This window comes from Cimex lectularius, unplaced genomic scaffold (genome assembly GCF_000648675.2).
Source record: "Cimex lectularius strain Harlan isolate CLEC.00 unplaced genomic scaffold, Clec_2.1 scaffold185, whole genome shotgun sequence".
Taxonomy (NCBI): Eukaryota; Metazoa; Arthropoda; class Insecta; order Hemiptera; family Cimicidae; genus Cimex; species Cimex lectularius.
This window is the reverse complement of record NW_019392756.1, coordinates 932,600-952,092: the sequence shown is the minus strand read 5'-3', so window position 1 is coordinate 952,092 and position 19,493 is coordinate 932,600. Positions and strand designations below refer to the sequence as shown.

The 19,493-nt window shown below is 35.2% G+C and overlaps 2 protein-coding genes across 2 annotated transcripts in view; one reads left to right on the top strand and one right to left on the bottom strand.

Annotated features, from left to right (window-relative positions):
• The window catches only part of LOC106663051 (zinc finger homeobox protein 4), a 313,616-nt gene that overhangs the window by 38,431 nt on the left and 255,692 nt on the right, over positions 1-19,493 (top strand). The gene's annotated exons all lie outside the window — the stretch shown is intronic.
• LOC112127048 (zinc finger CCCH domain-containing protein 13-like) lies at positions 659-6,210 on the bottom strand. The gene is given in 4 exon segments (XM_024227321.1): positions 659-952; positions 2,304-2,344; positions 4,461-4,517; positions 6,129-6,210. Coding segments are annotated over 4 exon segments (327 nt in total). The 3' UTR covers positions 659-805.

Below are 19,493 nucleotides of genomic sequence, written 5' to 3'. Positions count from 1 at the left end.
TTTTACGCCTCAATTATTTTCGAACAGATTGGCTTATTTTCTACAGGAAAAACTGAACAGAGAAAAAAAACTACCATGGAGACTTTTCGTAGGCGGTGATCGATCAGGCTATCAATCATAACAAGTTAATCATTCTTTCCTCCATTGTCCTATTAATTAGTCTTAAAAATTAATTGATTTATCGATAAAAATTAGTTCCTTTTCAAATGAATGTATTGTTTTCATAAGTGGCTCTATTATACGTCAAATAGCCGAAAAAAAGATTAGAATAATCTTGAAAATCTTTTAGAAAAAGTTAACATTTTTAGATGGAAGTGAGACTTAAACAGACCAGTTTAACAGATAACTATGTTAAAACTAAAGAGATTTTTTATCATTACGCATCATCAATAATATCTCCTTTTTAATTTTCTGTATTTTATCTTATTGCTACTTCTTTTTTTCTTCTCTCTTACATTATATCTGTTGATCTTTCTCTTTTTTTATTTGTGTGTTTGCTAGACTTTCTCTCTGTTTTTCTTATTCTTTTATCTGAATCTTTCCCTTCTTTCTTACTTTACTGTCTATTTATCTATGTATATTTAACTATGCTTCTATCTCTCCATCTATCTATTTTTCTACTAACTAGCTCTATTTCGCTTCTTTGTTTTTGTGTAGCTCTCCCTGTTTATTTATAATCTATGTATCCATCTATTTACTTCCCATCATCCTTTCCCACTCGCTCTATCTCCCATTCCTCATTCCCTATTCTTTCTATCTCTCTTTATTTATCGATCTATATATCCTACTATTTGTCTACCTCTACTTACTTCTGCCATTCTTCTCTCCTTGTGGCTCTCTCTCTCTCATTTTCAATTTTTCTATACCTCCATCTCTCACGTTTTCTTTGTTTCTGCTATGTCCTACACTTTTCCTCTCTCTCTCTCTCTCTCTCTCTCTCTCTCTCTCTCTCTCTCTCACTCTCTCTCTCTATCTATCTGTCTACCAATCCATCTACCTATATCTCTCTCTGTATTATCTTTTCTTTATTTTTTCTTTGTTCACAATCTTTCTATCTTAGCTTCCCTTTGACACTCTTTCTCTCTCTCGCTCACTGTCTCTTTTCTCGTTCTATCTCTCCCTCTTTTTCTCACTCACTCACTCATTTTTTGATTGTAAGACAGGTCTTTTATGATATGATATGACCTAAATCTGCGAGTTTTAATTCAATTCAATTCTTTTTTTCTCGCTTCGCAAATAAAGAAAGAATTCTTTATGTTACTATGTCATGGTTTTTCTGTAGCTTGCTCACTTTCACTCTCACGCTCTCTCTCTTTCTCCCTCTCGCTCCCCTTTTTCTTCCATTGACTCTCTCTTCCTTCCTTCCTTTCTTTCTTTATTTGCACTTTTTCTCCCGTTGGCTCTCCCTCTTTCTTTCTTTCTCTCTCTGCCGTTTTTCTTCCATTGACACTCTCTCTGCCCATCTGTCTGTCTGTCTGTCTGTCTGTCTGTCTGTCTGTCTGTCTGTCTGTCTCTCTCTCTCTCTCTCTCTCTCTCTCTGCCGTTTTTCTCCCATTGACACTCTCTCTTTCTTTTTTCCCTCTCTGCCCTTTTTTCTGCCATTGACTCTCTCTCTCTCTCTCTCTCGCTTTCTTTTTTCACTCTTCCCCCCTTTTTTCCTATTGACTCTCTCACACTCTATCTCTCTCCATTTTTCTCCAAATGACTCTCTCTGTCTTTCTTTCTACTCTTTTTTCCTTATTTTTCTGTGTCCTTTTCACTTTCGATTTATTTTAGCCTTACACATTCCCTCATTCGCTCTCTCTCTTTCTTTTTCGCTATCTCTCTCTCTCCCTCTCACTCCCTCTCACTCCCATTTTTCTCCCATTGACTTCCTTCCTTTATTTCTATCTTTATCTGCACTTTTTCTCCCATAGACTCTCCTTCTTTCTTTCTTTCTCTCTTGCTGTTTTCTTCCATTGACTCTCTGTCTGTCTGTCTCTTTCTCTCTCTATCTTTCTTTCGCTCTCTCTCTCTTCCTCTGCCATTTTTCTCTCATTGACACTCTCTCTTTCATTTTGTCTCTCTCTGCCCTTTTTTCTCCCATTGACTCTCTCTCTTTCTTTTTTCTTTCTTTCTCCGCCCCTTTTTTCCCATTGACTCTCTCTCTCTCTCTCTCTTTCTCTCTCTCTCTACTCTCTCTTTCTTTCTTTGTACTCTATTTTCCTTATTTTTCTGTGTCCTTTTCACATTCTATTTATTTTAGCATTTCCTCATTCACATATTCTCTCATTCACTCTCTCACTCTTTCTTTTTCGCTTCTCTCTCTCTCTCTCTCTCTCTCTCTCTCTCTCTCTCTCTCTCTCTCACTCGCTCGCTCACTCGTTGATTGTACGAGATCGATATGGCCTAAATCTGCGAATTTTATAAATAAAGCGTTTTAATTCAATTTAATTCTCCCGTTCTAGTTTCGGAAATAAACCATAAATTCTCTATGCTACTATCTCACTGTTTTTCTCTTTCTTTCTTTCTATCCATCGATCTACCTAACTACCTATATACCTATATATATTTCTCTCCTGCTCTTCTTTTTATAAAATGTAAAATTAAAACATGCAACCCTGAGCTTGTACGTGTCTGAGCTTGAGCATGGATGTTGTTGACAATTGTCCTTTCCTGCTCTTAAAAGGTTTGTGGATGCGGTTTAACGTCAATTGTCAATATTTCCTCTTGACAAAAGAAGATCGCAATTATACAAAAGGGAAACTTGTATGGGTGCTAGACGAGGAATCGAAGCGTTGTCCCCCCTCACGGTTTTTTAATTATAATTTAACGGAACTGCCGGTCTTGTGGGAACCGATATTAAACGCCAATACGGTTCTATTTTTCCGCCGGGGCCTTTTCACCGGCCCCTTTTAAGCCCCTCGGCCTCCGAGGGTCTTCCTCAGGGGTGACAGTCTCAACGGTTGATTTAACAAGACATTGTCGCTCTAATTCAATCAATTACAGAACCTCTTCTTCAAGCCGGTGTTTCCATGATCGATCAGCAACCGATGAACTCGGCAAAATGCTTAGGATGTCCACGACCAAATTAAGAAAAGTCGTATCCCGTTTTGTACAAATTTTCAAATAAATATAATCGGGTATCTTTACAGTTATTTTTTTTTTCATCCAGGCAGGTCATAAAGGCTAAAAATAAACCATTTTATGATCAGTTTTAATGTGGTATTTGAGTAATTAAAAGGAAATTGGGTTGGACTGATTATTATTAAACTTCCTACTGGTTAGCTGAGTTTTTTTTTCTTTCTAATTCTAGCACACTTCAGATACAGGAGAAATATTTCTTCAGGGTCTAAATATAAACCGCCACTAATAGACTTATTTCATGCTTCAATCACTCTCGGGCCGGTTTCGTAATCGGCAGGATTAAAGTGTCCCGATTAACAGCTTCGGATCCGTCTGATGGCGTTTTATGCTAATAGCGGCCCGCAAGGTCTCGCCTTGCACCCGGCCGAGCCGATTTCGCTGCAAGTTGCGTACAAGGGGACGCGTGTGCGCGGAGTTCCCTTTTTTTTTCTCTCTCTCTCTCTCTCTCTGATGTAAATTTTTATCCAGCACGTTCCAAAAAGCAGCAGCTGATATGCTAAGCAGTTCTTGTAATGAATGGGATCTTTTTCGCTTACCTGAGATTATTCAGATCGCACGGGCCCGTTTTTTGAATTCGGCACATGGATAAGTGACAGTTGGCGACATCAGAATACCTTTCTTACCAACTTATACTTCGAAAGTAATCAGTGAACTCATCATCACGAAACCACTGCATATGCCTGTAGTCGAACTACAAAGTTTTTTTTATCATCCTGACCTCTCTGTTTTCCCTTTCTGTGGAAATGTAGTTCAGCACGTTATCTTTCTAAGATTTATGATACATCATGATTTGATCTACCGTAGAAGATGTACAAAGGCTTCTCACATGTCTAGCTTTTTTGAATTTTCAGAGCCTCTAACGGCATACATCCCTGACAAGGAGACATACAAGGATCTTATTTAATCTCCCATTATCCATATTTCTCAAACGAAACCTCGGAAAAAATTCATTTTGCACCACACTGCGGTCACAAATCGGTAAGATCCGAATTATCTGCATTTTAATGCTATGAATAAAATTGTCCCATCTGCCCTTGGGTTAATGTATGTAGCTCGTGGACGCGTGTAAATATTAAAATATGCAAGGAGAAGCGTGCCTTTGGCTAGGGGACTTTTAGAAAATGAGCTCACGCACATTATCACATCCCATGGGCCTAATCATTGGACTCGACTTGTCAATTTACATAAAAAGTTTTTTTTTTTACTTTGTTGTCCCAACTGTTAATTTGCAATTAAGGTGACATATTTCAATTAGAACATGTCAACAGACACGAATTTTAAAAATGGGATTTCTTAATCAGTGGTGATGATTACATGGAAAATATTACATTGACTCTCTCTCTCTCTCTCTCTCTCTCTCTCTCTCTCTCTCTCTCTCTCTCTCTCTCTCCCTTACACAATGTCATTCATAACTAGAAACGATGGGACATAATAATGATCATATATGACAGTAAATTGATAGGAAATCAACCATTTTAACCTCTCTTATTGTAATACACTGTCAGGATCTCTTCTCCCAATTTGCCTCTTATTCACCCTCTCACTTTTCCTTTTTTACTCTCACTCAACATCTGGCATAAATTACGAACGATGGAAACTCTTAATTAAAAAACGGTATATTTATAAGAAATATTGTTCCTATCTCTCTATATCTGTCAAAACTGTCAGGCTCTCTTCACTCAAATGGTTTCTCATTCTCTCTCTTTCACTCTCTCTCTCACTCTCTCTCTCTCTCTTTCTCTCGTTTTTACACTATTAGGTACGGTGGAACGTCTCAATGATAAAAAAAAAAAGGCGGCTAATTTCTAAAAAATCCAATCGTTGTCCCTGTCTCTCTTACTCTAATTATCTGTCAGGCTCTCTTCACTCAAATGGTTTCTCATTCTCTCTCTCACCCACTCTCTCTCTCTCTCTCTCCCTCTCTCTTTCTTTCTCTCGTTTTTACACAACTAGGTACGGTGGAACGTCTCAATGATTTAAAAAAAGGCGGCTAATTTCTAAAAAATCCAATCGTTTTCCCTGTCTCTCTTACTCTAATTATCTGTCAGGCTCTCTTCACTCAAATAGTTTCTCATTCTCTGTCTTCTCCTCTCTCTCTCTCTCTCTCTCTCTCTCTCTCTCTCTCTCTCTCTCTCTCTCTCTCTCTCTCTCTCTCTCTCTCTCTCTCTCTCTTCTCTCTCGTTTTTACACAATTAGGAACGATGGAACGTCTCAATGATGAAAAATACGGCTATTTAAAAAAAAAAGTTGTCCCTGTCTCTCTTACTCTAATTATCTGCCAATTTGTCAAGCTCTCTTCACTCAAATGGTTTCTCATTCTCTCTCTCTCTGTCTCTCTATATCTTTCTTTCTCTCTCTCTCTCTCGTTCTTACACAATTAGGAACGATGGAACGTGTCTATGATCAAAAAAGTCGGCAAATTTCTAAAAAATCCAAACGTTGTCTCTGACTCTCTTAATCTAATTATCTGTCAGGCTCTCTTCACTCAAATAGTTTCTCATTCTCTCTCTTCTCTCTCTCTCTCTCTCTCTCTCTCTCTCTCTCTCTCTCTCTCGTTTTTACGCAATTAGGAACGATGGAACGTCTCAATGATCAAAAAAGACGGCAAATTTCTAAAAAATCCAAACGTTGTCTTTGACTCTAATTATCTGTCAGGCTCTCTTCACTCAAATAGTTTGTCATTCTCTCTCTCTCTCATTCTCTCTCTCTCTCTCTCTCTCTCTCTCTCTCTCTCTCTCTCTCTCGTCCTTACACAATTAGAAACGATTTAACGTCTCACTGATCAAAAGACGTCAAATTTATAAGAAATCCAAAAGTTGTCTCAGTTTCTCTTACTCTAATACTCTGTCAAGCTCTCTTCACTCAAATCGTTTCTTATTCTCACTGTCTCTCTCTCACTTTCACTTTCTTACTCTCGTACGTCTGTCAAAATTAAAAGCAACGGAACGTCTTTATCATCAGATATGACGATAAATTTATAAGGAATCCAAATGTGTTGTCACTGGCTCTCTTATTCTCGATCCCTACCTGGCTCTCATTCTCATTGTCACTTTCTCTGTCTTGCTTCTCAATCTCTTGAATCATTATAAATCGTGAAATATCACAATGATAAGATATGACCGGTAAATCCATAAGAAATCAAAGAGTCATCCATGCCTTTCTCACTGTCCTGGCTCTCTTTTCTCAATTTGTCTCTTATTTTCTATATTAATATTTTGGTTTTGTTCTCATTTCTAAAACAATTACGAACGATGGCACAACATAATGATCACAAATGACGGCAAATGAGAAAAATCGAAAGGCACTCTTTTTCTCAATATTGGCCTTTCTCTCTTCTCTCAGTTATCCTTGCAATTCCCAATTTTTCTCTGTTATCACTCGGCGATTTGAATTGTTAGGCATGATAGAACATCATAATGATCAGACATGACGGCAAATTCATAAGAAATTAACAAGTTTTCCCGTCTGCCTTTCTTATCTTACTTTTCCTCTCAATCTCTCACTTACTCTGTATCTCCCCTTCTTTTCTGTATTCTATCTCAGCGCCTCTTTTTTTCTATAGCGATTACGTTTGACAATGCAAGGAAGACTTAGTTTCATAAGTGTATCGATATATAATTTAACTTAACTAGTATTTACTTAAAGTAAGACATAAAAATTCCTATTTTGCCTGGTGTTGCATTTAAAAATTTGCCCGAATGCAAATGTTAAAAGCAAGTGCATCATTGTTAAGTCGTTGCGTTTCTGATCAGGGCCGTTTGTAATGAATTGTTTGTCTTGGCACGGCCGGTGAAACTTTCCGACTTGCAACTTGGATGGCCTGAGATTGCAAATTAGCCTGGCGCCATTCCAATCGGTCCAAAACTCTGGGAAATACCTTGAAAAAAATCCAAAACGTTTTCACTCTTCAACCCGAGCTTTATGGAAATTCGTGTTGAAAGAAAAAAAATCCCGTACGGTCAGAGCTGCAATTTCAGAGGTAGATTGATTTGATTTTGTTACGTTTTTGTTTTTATCAGCGGAGAATTTTTCCCCCCATCATGAGAAACACGCTCGGTTTCATCCGGACTCTAACTATTCATCTGTACGAGCGTCAATTAAAAGAAATACCGGGGGAAAAAAAGGGCGACAGAGGGTTGTTTGCGAAGGGGAGTCTGCAGACCTTCATATGACAACTTATCGACTCTAAAATCCATAGCAATTCAAAAAGTGCCGATGAATATCATGTTTTAAATTTATGAACATACACCGAAACAATCATACCCAAAGATTAAGAGATGTCAAATGAGTTCAAAATTTCATTTATTTAAAGATCTATCGAATTAAACTCAAATTAGATCATTATTATCATTCATTATGGCCAAAAGAACATTATTCGATACTGAACCAAACAACATACAAAGATAATTCATAGATTAATAAATTTAATTATGTAAAATCAAACGAATTCAGGCCGAGAAGAATAAAACTTCAAAAGAATAAAATGTTGACAAGATTTTAAACCATCTAAAAAACAAAAACAACAATACAAGAAATAGGGAGAGAGAGATGTAAGGAAAGAAAGAGAGAGATATTGGGAGATAGATGGAGAGAAATAAAGGTGAGAGAATGATTGAAAGAGAAAGAAAAATAATGATTGAATGAAGAAAAAGAACTAAGAGGAAGAAAGACAGAGCAAAAAAAGAGACAGAAATTGAGGAAATAACAGAGTGCTAGAAAGAGAAACAGAGGGGGAGAGAGAGAGAGAGAGAGAGAGAGAGAGAGAGAGTGAGTGACAGAGTAGGAAGTCAGAACAGAAATAAAAGAGCGTGAAGGGAAGAGAGAGAAATATTGAAGGGGAAAGAGAAAGAGGTTGTGTGTGTGAGACAGAGATAAACAGAGAGAGAGAGAGAGAGAGAGAGAGAGAGAGATTGGGAGATAGAAACAGAGAAATAAAGAGACAAAAAGAGAAATAGAGAATGATTGAAAAAGAAAGAAAAAAATGATTGAATGAAGAAAAAGAACCAAGAAGAAGAAAGATAGAGCAAACAAAGAGATAGAAATTGAGGGAAAAAGAGAGGGCTAGAGAGAGAAAAAGAGGGAGAGAGAGAGAAAGAGAGAGTAACAGAGGAGGAAGTCAGAACAGAAAGAAATGGGCGTGAAGGGAAGAGAGAAATATATTGAAGGGGAGAGAGAAAGAGCGTGTGTAACAGAGATAGATGGATAGATAGAGAGAGAGAAGGAGAGAGAGTGATTGGGAGATAGATACAGAGAAATAAAGAGACAGAGAGAGAGAATGATTGAAAAAGAAAAAGAATGTTTGGTTGGAAGAAAGGCAGACCAATCAAAGATATACAAATTGAAGAAATGAGAGAGTGTTAGAGAGAGAAAAAGAGGGAGAGAGTGTAAGAGGTGTGGAAGGCATAATAGAAAGAAAAGAGCGTGAAAAGGAGAGAGAAATATTGAAGGGGAGAGAGAAAGAGGGTGTGTGTGTGTGTGACAGAGATAAAGAGAGAGAAATTTTAGAAAAGAGCGAGAGAGAGAGAGTGATTAGGAGATAGAAACAGAGAAATAAAGAGAGAGAAAGAGAAATAGAGAACGATTGAAAAAGAAAGAAAAAAATTATTGGTTGGAAGAAAGACAGATTAAACAAAGAGATAGATTTTGAAGAAATGAGAGAGTGTTAGAGAGAGAAAAAGAGGGAGAGAGAGTAAGAAGTGCGGAATGCATAATAGAAGGAAAGGGAGAGAGAGAAATATTGAAGCAGAAAGCGAAAGTGTGTGTGTGTGTGAGGGAGAGAGAGGGAGTGAGTGCGCGCGCGCGTGACTGAGATTTAAGAAAAGAGCGAGAGAGAGATATTGGGAGTTAGATAGAGAGAAATAAAGAGTAATAAGGAATGAATGAAAGTGAAATAAAAAGGACGATTGTTGGGACAAAGACAGACCAAACAAAGATATAGAAATTGAAGAAATGAGAGAGTGCTAGAGAGAAAAAAAGAGAGAGAGGAGTAACAGAGGCGGCAGACATAATAAAAAGAAAAGAGCGTGAAAGAGAGAGAGAGAGAGAGAGAGAGAGAGAGAGAGAGAGAGAGAGAGCAAGAAAGAAAAAGGAGTAGAATACACAAGGCGAAATAAAGTCATAAAAAGTTAAATTTACATAATTTTAGGGGGAAATAACAAGAAGTAAGACATATGCAGAGAAAGGAAACGAGAAAGCCTGCATGTAAGAAAAATATTGGGAAGAAGACAGAGCAAAAATAACAACAGACAAAGACAAAGTCTATTAAGAAGACATTGAAGTAAGAAAGTAGCATAGAAAGGGATTACGGCAAGAAAAATATTTATAGGCATAGGATCCATAAGGACAGGTAAATAGAAAGAATTAGAAAAAGACAAAACAAGACAGAAAGACACATAAAAGTAGTTAGAGACTACAAAGAGAAGGCATAGCAGAAAGAATGAAGAATAAAAATTACAAATAAAAGCTAATTAAATATTGCTTTAATGTCAATATTCCCAAGAATATTTTTCCACGTTTATAATTTTCGTTTCAAATTTATTCGAACAGTTGTAATTCGATCGTTATAAGTTTTTCTGCGAGAAAAGAAAACCGTTTAATAATATTTTTAATCCACTCTCCACAGGAAATAATAAAATAGGACAGGAAAAAAACCCGATATATTTCAAGAAATGTTTTTATGCGTTGCTCCAGATATAAAAATAGGTTTTTCGTGATTAGGTATAAATATTGGGATATATCGGCTTTTCTAATCCTATAAAGATCCGAGGATTAAAAACATTGAATTCCTACTAATTCCCTCACTCTCTTTCTCTCTCCTTAAATTTTTCTCTCTTACATTCTCTCATTTCCTCAACTACTACCCCTTTGTTTGTGTCTGCTTTCTCCGATAGTTCCTTTGCAATCACATACTTCCAATCATTCTCTATCACTCTGTCTCTTTCTTTCTCTCGCCTTCCTTCTTCCACTTCTTACTTTACCATCTATCTCTTCCTTCCTCTCACGCTCTCTTTCTTTCTGCTATGCCTTCCTCCCTTTTTCCCTCCTCTCCATCTATTATCCTTGCTCTCTCTCTCTTTCTCAATCTCTCCCTCTCTTTCATTTCTCTCTTTTTTATACTGTCTCATTTCTTCAATTTCTCACTCTTCGTTTGTGTTTGTCTTTCTTCCTATTGTTTCTTCCAATCACTGTCTTTATCATTCAATCTCATTCTTGCCCCCTCCCGTGCTCTCTTTGTTTTGCTATTCCCTCTTTCCATCCTTTCTCTCTCTCTCTCTCTTCCTTCTTTAATCTCGCTCTCTTTTCTTCATCGTTCTCGTTAATTGTAAGAGAGTATATTCGCGATCTAAATTTTGCGAAATTTTTTAACTAAACGCCTTCAAATTGAACCATCGGAAAGTGAGGAATGGCGAGTCCTAGCGAGACTAGACGGACCTGACAAACCGCCTGTTTCTCTCTGTCTGTCTGTCTCTCTCTCTCTCTCTCTCTCTCTCTCTCTCTCACTCACTCTCTCTCTCTCTCTTATTTGTCTTATTTTTGAGCATTTGGTTATGTCACAACGGTAAATTTCCCCAAGTACTCTTATGTTAATATCTTCTCGTCCACGTGCTACATAACATTACAAACTGATTTTAACCAGGTGCATTCCTCACCTTGATTTATGCGGACAAATCGAGCAATGGTTTACATTTGAATTTTAAAGTTTTTCCATTCTACCTGCGAGTTGGGGAGGTTGTGACAACCAACCCCCATCCCCCTTTTGCTTCTTAATATTTAAATATTCAAGATTGATCTCGTTAGGACCATGTTACCCCTTGCACATTTTAATATTTTAAAGGCATCCACGTGCTAGGTAACATTAAACATGTAAGAAGAATATACATTAGGGCTTCAGGCGAAGTCGATTTAGAAAAATAAGCAAAACGGGCAGTAAAGAATTTTTGTGTGCATTTTAAATGGCATTTCATGGTAGTTTTAAAATAAAATTGATTCACTGGTATGAAAGGTAATCTGGTCGGGTCAGTCTTCGCGGTTTTTCTCGAACCATTACAGTCACCTCGAGTGACGGAAATTATGTTGGATGGGGCTCATCCCGATCGGACGGGTACGCCATGGCCACCTCGCATTTGCTCAATTACAACTCTCGGAAAGGCGAGTGTGCATTTCAAATGATAATTTATCGGGAGATCCCACGTGTCAGTAACGCGATATCCGACATTTTACGATCCGTTTTCCAACTAAGATACGAACCTTTACGACTGCCCAACTGTCCACAACTATAAAATCCGCCCTTTTTGAGACACGGGGTACCGAACGTGTACGAATTTATCGCCATGGGATAATAGAGTCTGTCGAACTAGTAAGTGCAATTCTATCGTCTTCAGGCCACACCAAGGGAATATTCTTTCAGTTTTTCTTATTCAAGACCTCGCTTCTTCAACTGACACGCTTCATATTCCCTTCACACTGAGAGTAAAACGAATAGAGATCGATGTGAGCATGAAAATTATTCGCGCACACTGTTTTTTTATTGGTGTTTAAAATTTCAGTACTCAAAGTGATAATTTTCAAACACATAGCCAGTTTACTATCAGTTTTAATATTTATATGGACCTTCTAACCAACTAAGTGGATTAGCTGACCAAAATGATCGGTACCAAATTATATATTATTTTTTACGAGGGTTCGCAACAGCAGAGGTCAAAACCCTCAGGGTGCCGGTGTTTTTGAGAAAAGCCCATTTGTAAGTATGTCGGACAGCTGGATTCGAACCTGGGACCTTCACCTTACCGTGATGAGCCTTGTCAATGCCTAAACCGTTGCGGCCACCGACGCCCCCGTGCAAATTACATATAATTGACGAAAAACTTAAACATAATTAATAAACGGACTTACTTTTCTTAAATAGAAACATTGAAATAGTAAAAAAGTCCAACAGGTTATTTGGATAATCTGAAGTTGTTCTCTCTTAATCATGGAATTTTTAGGGGTATGTGCTAATAAAATATTTTTTATTTCATTTTATTTTTAGAGTATAGTCAACCATCTTAAAGTTGTATGTAAAAACAATTAATATTTTATATTATAGTACATAGTTTTTATGATGTTATGACACCAAAGGTTGTAGGTTTCAGATGGAAATAGTCTGAGGCAATTATCAAATATATTCCTTGATTTTAGTCAATTATCATTATCTTATCAACGCGGTTGTTATCTCTACAATCATTGATTGCTGGAAAACATTTCCAAAAGGGATTTTATTATTTTTAATTTTAGGGTAGAAACAACCAACATAATTGCGAAGTTAATTAAGGTTTTTAGTTGAGATAAAAAATTCAGTGTCACGAGCGGGATCCGAACCCGGGACCTTCAGCTTACAGTGATGAGCCGTATCAACGCGTAAACCGTTGCGGCCACCGACGCCCCCGTACAAATTACATAAATTTAACGAAAAACATAAGTACTAAACGGACGTAATTTTCTTAAATAGAAACATTGAAATAGTAAAAAAAGTCCAACAGTTTATAGATAATCTGAAGTTTTTCACTCTTAATCATGGATTTAGAATTCGATTTTGATTCTCGGCGACAAATGATTCCACAACATTTCAAAAATGGCAAAAAGGAAGGGAAAATTCAAAAGGTAGGGTTTAGATGGGAAGTTGGCGTCCGAGTGGATCGAAGTCACGATAGCTCAAGTGGTTAGAGCAGAGGCGTATTTAGCCGAAGTTTGTGGGTTCGAATCCCGCTCGTGACATTAACTTTTTCTTTTCAACCAATACCTTACATAAAAATTAATTAATTGAAAGAAGTTATTTTGCCAATAGGACAACGAAATATAAGGGATTAAAATGTGTTTTTTTATTATTTACTAAATTAAAATGTAATTGAAATCTATTTCACAAATTAATAAAATACTAAAATCTATTTCAAAAATCAATACAATTATTAATTACTTTTAAGTAAAATTCTTTTTATTATTATTATTATTATTATTATTATTATTATTCATAAATCGTGAGATGCGGTCTGGTGTGATAGTTTCAGAAAAACATTTTCTTTAATGTGCCAACGTTTCGGTCTTTATTAAGATCATCTTCAGGGCTCAAAGTGTTTGTCTTCTGTGTAATTGTGCGTGTCGTGTTGAGAGTGCACCAGATGGCACATTAATCATAGATTGGTATCAAAAACCAAGAAACACAGATCGCTACCTCAACTTTACACCTCACCATCATCTTCATACAATAATAAACACGGCCAAAGGGTTACTTCACAGAATGATTACCCTAAGCCATGAATCATTTCACCACAAGAACATAAAGATATACAAACAGATCCTCCATAACAATCTCTACCCTAAACACATTATTAACAGAATATTTTTATCCCAACGAAAAACCTTAATTAATTGTAATTATTAACAGAATAATCAACAACTACAACTCAACATTAACACCATCCACTATTACTAATAATGCTACATTAAATCTATCAAATACAAACAAACCAGCATAGATTTCCATGCCATTTATTCAAGGCAAAAGGCACTCTCAACACGACACGCAAGAATGACACAATTGCACAGAAGACAAACACTTTGAGCTCTGAAGATGATCTCAATAAAGATCGAAACGTTGGCACGATAAAGAAAATGTTTTGAAACTATCACACCAGACCGCATCTCACGATTTCTGAATAATTATCGATTAACGGTCACTAATCACCACACATTATTATTATTTGATGTCAACTCACGTGATTCGTTTTTTTTTACACCTCACAAGAAGAAGGACAGGAAGAAGGGAATGGCATTTTTATTTTTTAGTTTTTCCTTCTTCCTTCCTTCCTTGTACCATTGCCTCTAAATCTAATCATGATGGGAGAAGGTGGTAATTTCAAAAGGTGACATATTAAAGGACTTCGATCCACTAAGTAGTTTTATATTTTTCAATAGAATTTGATAGTAATATCTATTAAAAGTAAATTTTATTTATCCAATGGTTTTTATGATTTTGACATTGTATCTTTTAGGTTTTATATGTATGATAATCTGAGGTTATAATGTATAATATTATAATGTATATATAATGAGTATATATTATGTAATATTGAATGATAGTCCAGAAAGTACTTTTAAATTTCAAAGTATGTTCATAATCACCTTCTAAATTTTTATCTAGTTTTTTTGGGTGAAACAGCAGTGGTTGTTAAGGAATTCCTTGCTTTGCATAAATTAAATTTACCTTGAAAATCGAGGCTAAATGTTTGAAAGGATAAATGAGTGGGTCATTTATGCATACGGGGAGGCAATATGCTTGACTCGGGGTCCACATGGACGTCGGAAACGTATCTTCACGCCTATTCACCCGGTTGAACAATGCCCGATTGTTTCGCTTTCTTCGGCGTTGCTCCTGTCTCCGTGCGTGTGCGCGTGTGTATGTGTGAGTGTGTGTGTTTTCAGTGACCGTGTTCAACAAGTGGTCCCTCACGGCCCCTGCACAAAACAGAAACGCACGGAAACCGTCTTTGTCCCCGGCGAGGAGGATTTCTTTCTTTTTTTTTCTGCCTTTTTTTTTCTTCTCCTCTGTTATCTTTAACGCCCGGGAGGGGAAGTTAAGAGGGTTTTGCGGGAAGGGGTTTTCGAATCCGATTTATTTCCCTTACTTCGGGTAGGAGTCGATGAAAAGAGGAATTATTTTTGCGGATCACCTTATTTTTTTGCACATAAACTATGTACGACAATAACCTCAGGATTAAATTTTTTACGAGTTTTCAGCGATAAGTATAAAATATTATAGCACTCTCATACCACAATTAAGCAAAATTTAAACTTTGTGAAAAAAATCATAAACAGAATATATTTTTTTATCATCATTTGATGTTACAATAGAATCCATATTTGCATAGTGATCATAACTGACCATATTAATTATTCCAATTAATTCTTCTCTTTATCTAAGGTTTTTGTTGAGATAAAAAATTAGTGTAACGAGCGGGATTCGAACCTACGACCTTCGGCTCAATACGCCGCTACTCTTTCCACTAGAGGTAACTTGACTTCCACCCCTCGGACACCAACTTGCCATCTCAAACCTACAACCGTTCGAATTTTCCCTCTTTTTTGCCATTTTTTTTTCTTCAAACATCGTGTAATCAGGATTCGATTCTCAGCGACTTAAGAAGTGGCCACGGGCAGCTGTTAGTGAAGTAATTATTACTTTTAATTGTTAAATTAATCCATATTTATTTAGTGGCCATAACTGACCATATTAATTATTCTAATTAACTATACTTTTCATCTAAGGTTTTTAGTTGAGATGAAAAATCAGTGTCACGAGCGGGATTCGAACCCACGACCTTTGGTTCAATATGCCGCTGCTCTAACCACTTGACTCATCGTGACTTCCGTCCCGTCGGACACCAACTTGCTATCTCAAACCTAAAACCGTTCGAATTTCGAATTTTTCCTCCTTTTTGCCATTATTTTTCTTTCTCTTCAAACATCGTGTAATCAGGATTCGATTCTCAGCTACTTAAGAAGTGGCCACCGCAGCTGTTAGTGAAGTAATTATTACTTTTAATTGTTAAATTAATCCATATTTATTTAGTGGCCATAACTGACCATATTAATTATTCTAATTAATTACACTTTTCATCTAAGGTTTTTGGTTGAGATGAAAAATCAGTGTCACGAGCGGGATTCGAACCCACGACCTTCGGTTCAATATGCAGCTGCTCTAACCACCTGACTCATTGTGGCTTCCGTCCCCTCGGACATCAACTTCCCATCTCGTCATAGTCAAATCGTGTCAAGGTTGCTCGATGTGTCCTATTAATTTAAGAGTCTATATAGAGAGCGTGTAGGATTGCCACCCGATATGATAAGCTAAAGCACGACAACGAATATTTAGGTCTTCCGGTTCGATTTTTGTCAGAAAGATGGTTGTGTTAGTGTAATGATAATTTTGTGTCGCTAGCCTTGACAGTGACTGTATTTATTAGCGTGAATGTGTAGTGTGAAAGATGGCACAATTATTTGGTGCTCCTCAAGCCTAATTGAGTGAATGGTAAATAAAAGAAAATGTAATTACGAATAAATAAGAGTTTTAAGTAAAGAGTCTTAAGTTATAAGTGTTTCCAGTTTTACCATTATTTAAAAAAATTGTGAAAATTATTTGATAAGAAACACATTCGTCCATCTAAAACCTTTCTAAAATGTAAAAAGCCGGTTTACTTAAATATTTTTTATTTATTTTAGAGCTAGATTCTATGAAAAAAATAAAAATATAGATAACATCAGTACATCTAATATTTTAGCATTTTCCACTGGCTCTTGAACCGCCTAGAAATTATAATTGGCAAAAATCAAGAAAGGTTTTAATAACAACCTCCGACTATCATCCACTCAAAATATAAAATTTCTTACACCTTTATTTGAAAACTCTAAAATTAAAGCAATAATAATAAAAATGTAAGTGAAATGTTCTCCTCCAATCAATAATAACATTAAATTGTGAAACATGCTCATTTTTCACTTCTTCTTTTGCCACGAGAATTCACATGAAAAGTTTAATATAAATTTTTTTTAAAGAAGAAAAGAGAGTAAATTAGCTATCAGACAATTCACATTCTCGTAGCTACTTTTTTAGAAAAATATAGGAAACTTTCATGACTTAGTAAGACCCAAAAATTTGACCATTGCATAAATCCCTTGTTCGAAACATTAAAGCAAAAACTCCCACATAAAAAGTAAAATTTTTATTAGTCTGTAATTACAGGGCTTTGTTGTCTTTGTTATACAGAGCACCACTCGTCTTTTTAAAAAATTTAGAAACTTTTTTTAATTAACACTATTTGTATCGTAATAATCAGATAAGAAGATTATGACTCTAAATATCATAAAAACAGTGAACATAACAAGATTTTTTTATTTATTTACAAACTTGCGGTAATTGTAGTAAATAATTAAATAAGAAAATAAATTAAATAAGACAAACCTAAGTGGAAAATAATCCCACAATGCAGGGACCTCAGATGATTCATCATTGAACTGTACATCTCACATTTTTATGTTTTACATAAACTGGCTACTCATTTGTTACATTTTTTTTCGGCTCGTTTGCATGTAAAATGTAATTGACAAAAAACAGGATATATATTTTATAATAACCTCAGAATATCATCCAAAACGTACGAGCTTCTGTGCAAAAACGTCACAAAAACCATGCACTTGAATATTTATTATTTTTATAGGCAACTATAGAGCGGCAAATCTAGAATGAAAACAAAATGAAATAATCGTACAATCAATGATTTCAGTGGTAATAACCTCAGATTATCACATAATCATAAAGTCCCAAAAATTTACTGGCAAATTGTGTTTTACGAATACATTTATTACTTCTTCTTTTTGACCTCAATCCGCAAGAAAAATATAATTAATAAAAATTGAGAAAATATTTTGATAATAACCTCAGATTATCACATAATCATAAAGTCCCAAAAATTTACTGGCAAATTGTGTTTTACGAAAATATTTATTACTTCTTCTTTTTGACTCCAATCCGCAAAAAAATATAATTATTAAAAATTGAGAAAATATGTTGATAAAAACCTCAGATTATATCTAATCATAAAGTCCCAAAAATTTACTGTCAAATTGTGTTTTACGTAAACATTTATTACTTCTTCTTTTTGACCCCAATCCGCAAGAAAAATATAATTATTAAAAACTGAGAAAATATTTTGATAATAACCTTAGATTATCACATAATCATAAAGTCCCAAAAATTTATTGTCGAATTGTGTTTTACGAAAACATTTATTACATCTTCTTTTTGACCCCAATCCGCAAGAAAAATATAATTATTAAAAATTGAGAAAATATTTTGATAATAATCTCAGATTATCACATAATCATAAAGTCCCAAAACTTTACTGGCAAATTACAATAAAAATTCAGCAAATGTTTTGATAATGGCTTCAGATTATTATCCATTTATATAGTACAACCTTTGCGTTAAAAAATGGTAAAAACTATGAACTTAAAAACACGATCTTATCACTGATTACAGTGATAACAAGCTTGGATCCATCACCTAACCATAACGTCCCATATTTTTATGTCAAATCGTCATAAAGCATAATCGGCTCTTTCATTTACACCTTTTTCCTTTTAATCTTTATTTGCATAGAAAATATAATTGATAAAAACATAAATATGAAAAAATAAATTTTATAATCTTAGACTATCACCCATCTAAAATGTACAACCTTCGGTGGCTCAACGTCATAAGAATCATAATTATTTTTATATGGAACTTGATAATGGATGATTCTGTTATAAAAATGAAAAAAAATAAAATAAAAACATTTTTAGAAGAACAAAAGCCTATTATCAATTATGAGAAAGATAACATCCTCAGACTACCATTTAACGACAAATCCTCGTTTTTAGATCAAACTGTAATAAAAACTTAAACGCCTTATTCATTTAGCACTTCTTCATTTTGTCGTCAATCTGCATTTTTGCAATTTCTGGCAAAAATCAAGAAATGTTTGTTGTAATAGCCTCATCAACCATCTAAAATTTACAAACTCAAAACATCATAAAAACATGAATGCGGATGTACTATATATTTTCTTTTATACTGCTTTAAGGTGGTTGAATTAAACAATTCCGACAGAATTTTGTTTTTAACACTATTTTGTGACCGTAATAATCAGATAAGAAGATAACAACCCCAGATGATCGTCTATAAAAAATGCCAAAGACATAAAATACCTTGAACATAAAAATTTAAGCTTTTTTATTGTTATATACAACTTTTCAACAATGATTCTAATCTAAAATAAATAAAAAAAATAAATAAAATAAAAAATTTGAAAATTTATATCAGTCCTTTTGTTTCAGTCCAATTAACACTGTTTCTGGCTAAGTATTTATTTATTTTATAAACTGTATTTTAAGTCGTATGAAGATCGTTCTTATTCAATGAAAAAAATATCGTTTTTTTTTAACTGCATCGTTTTTGAAAATGTTAATCTATAATTTTTAATAATTCTTGCTCCTTTTTTTAAACATAAAAATGCCAAATAAATTGGTCCAGGCTTAACGTCGTAATTAACGCTCGCGGTCTCCACTTTTCCATTATGAGTTGGAACGAGGCCTCATTTCGATTCGATCCGAAAGTAACCCCTCTCATTATAAAATACAAAAACCGAAAGAAAAAAAAAGAAAATAATTATTTTTCACAAATTGTCCACCGATTAGCGACCTTGGCTTGCGGCCGGCAAATTAGTGCGGTTGTGCGGCAACTAATGGTTTATATGTATTATTAACGGACCGACTGGGCAAAAACGAGAACTTGG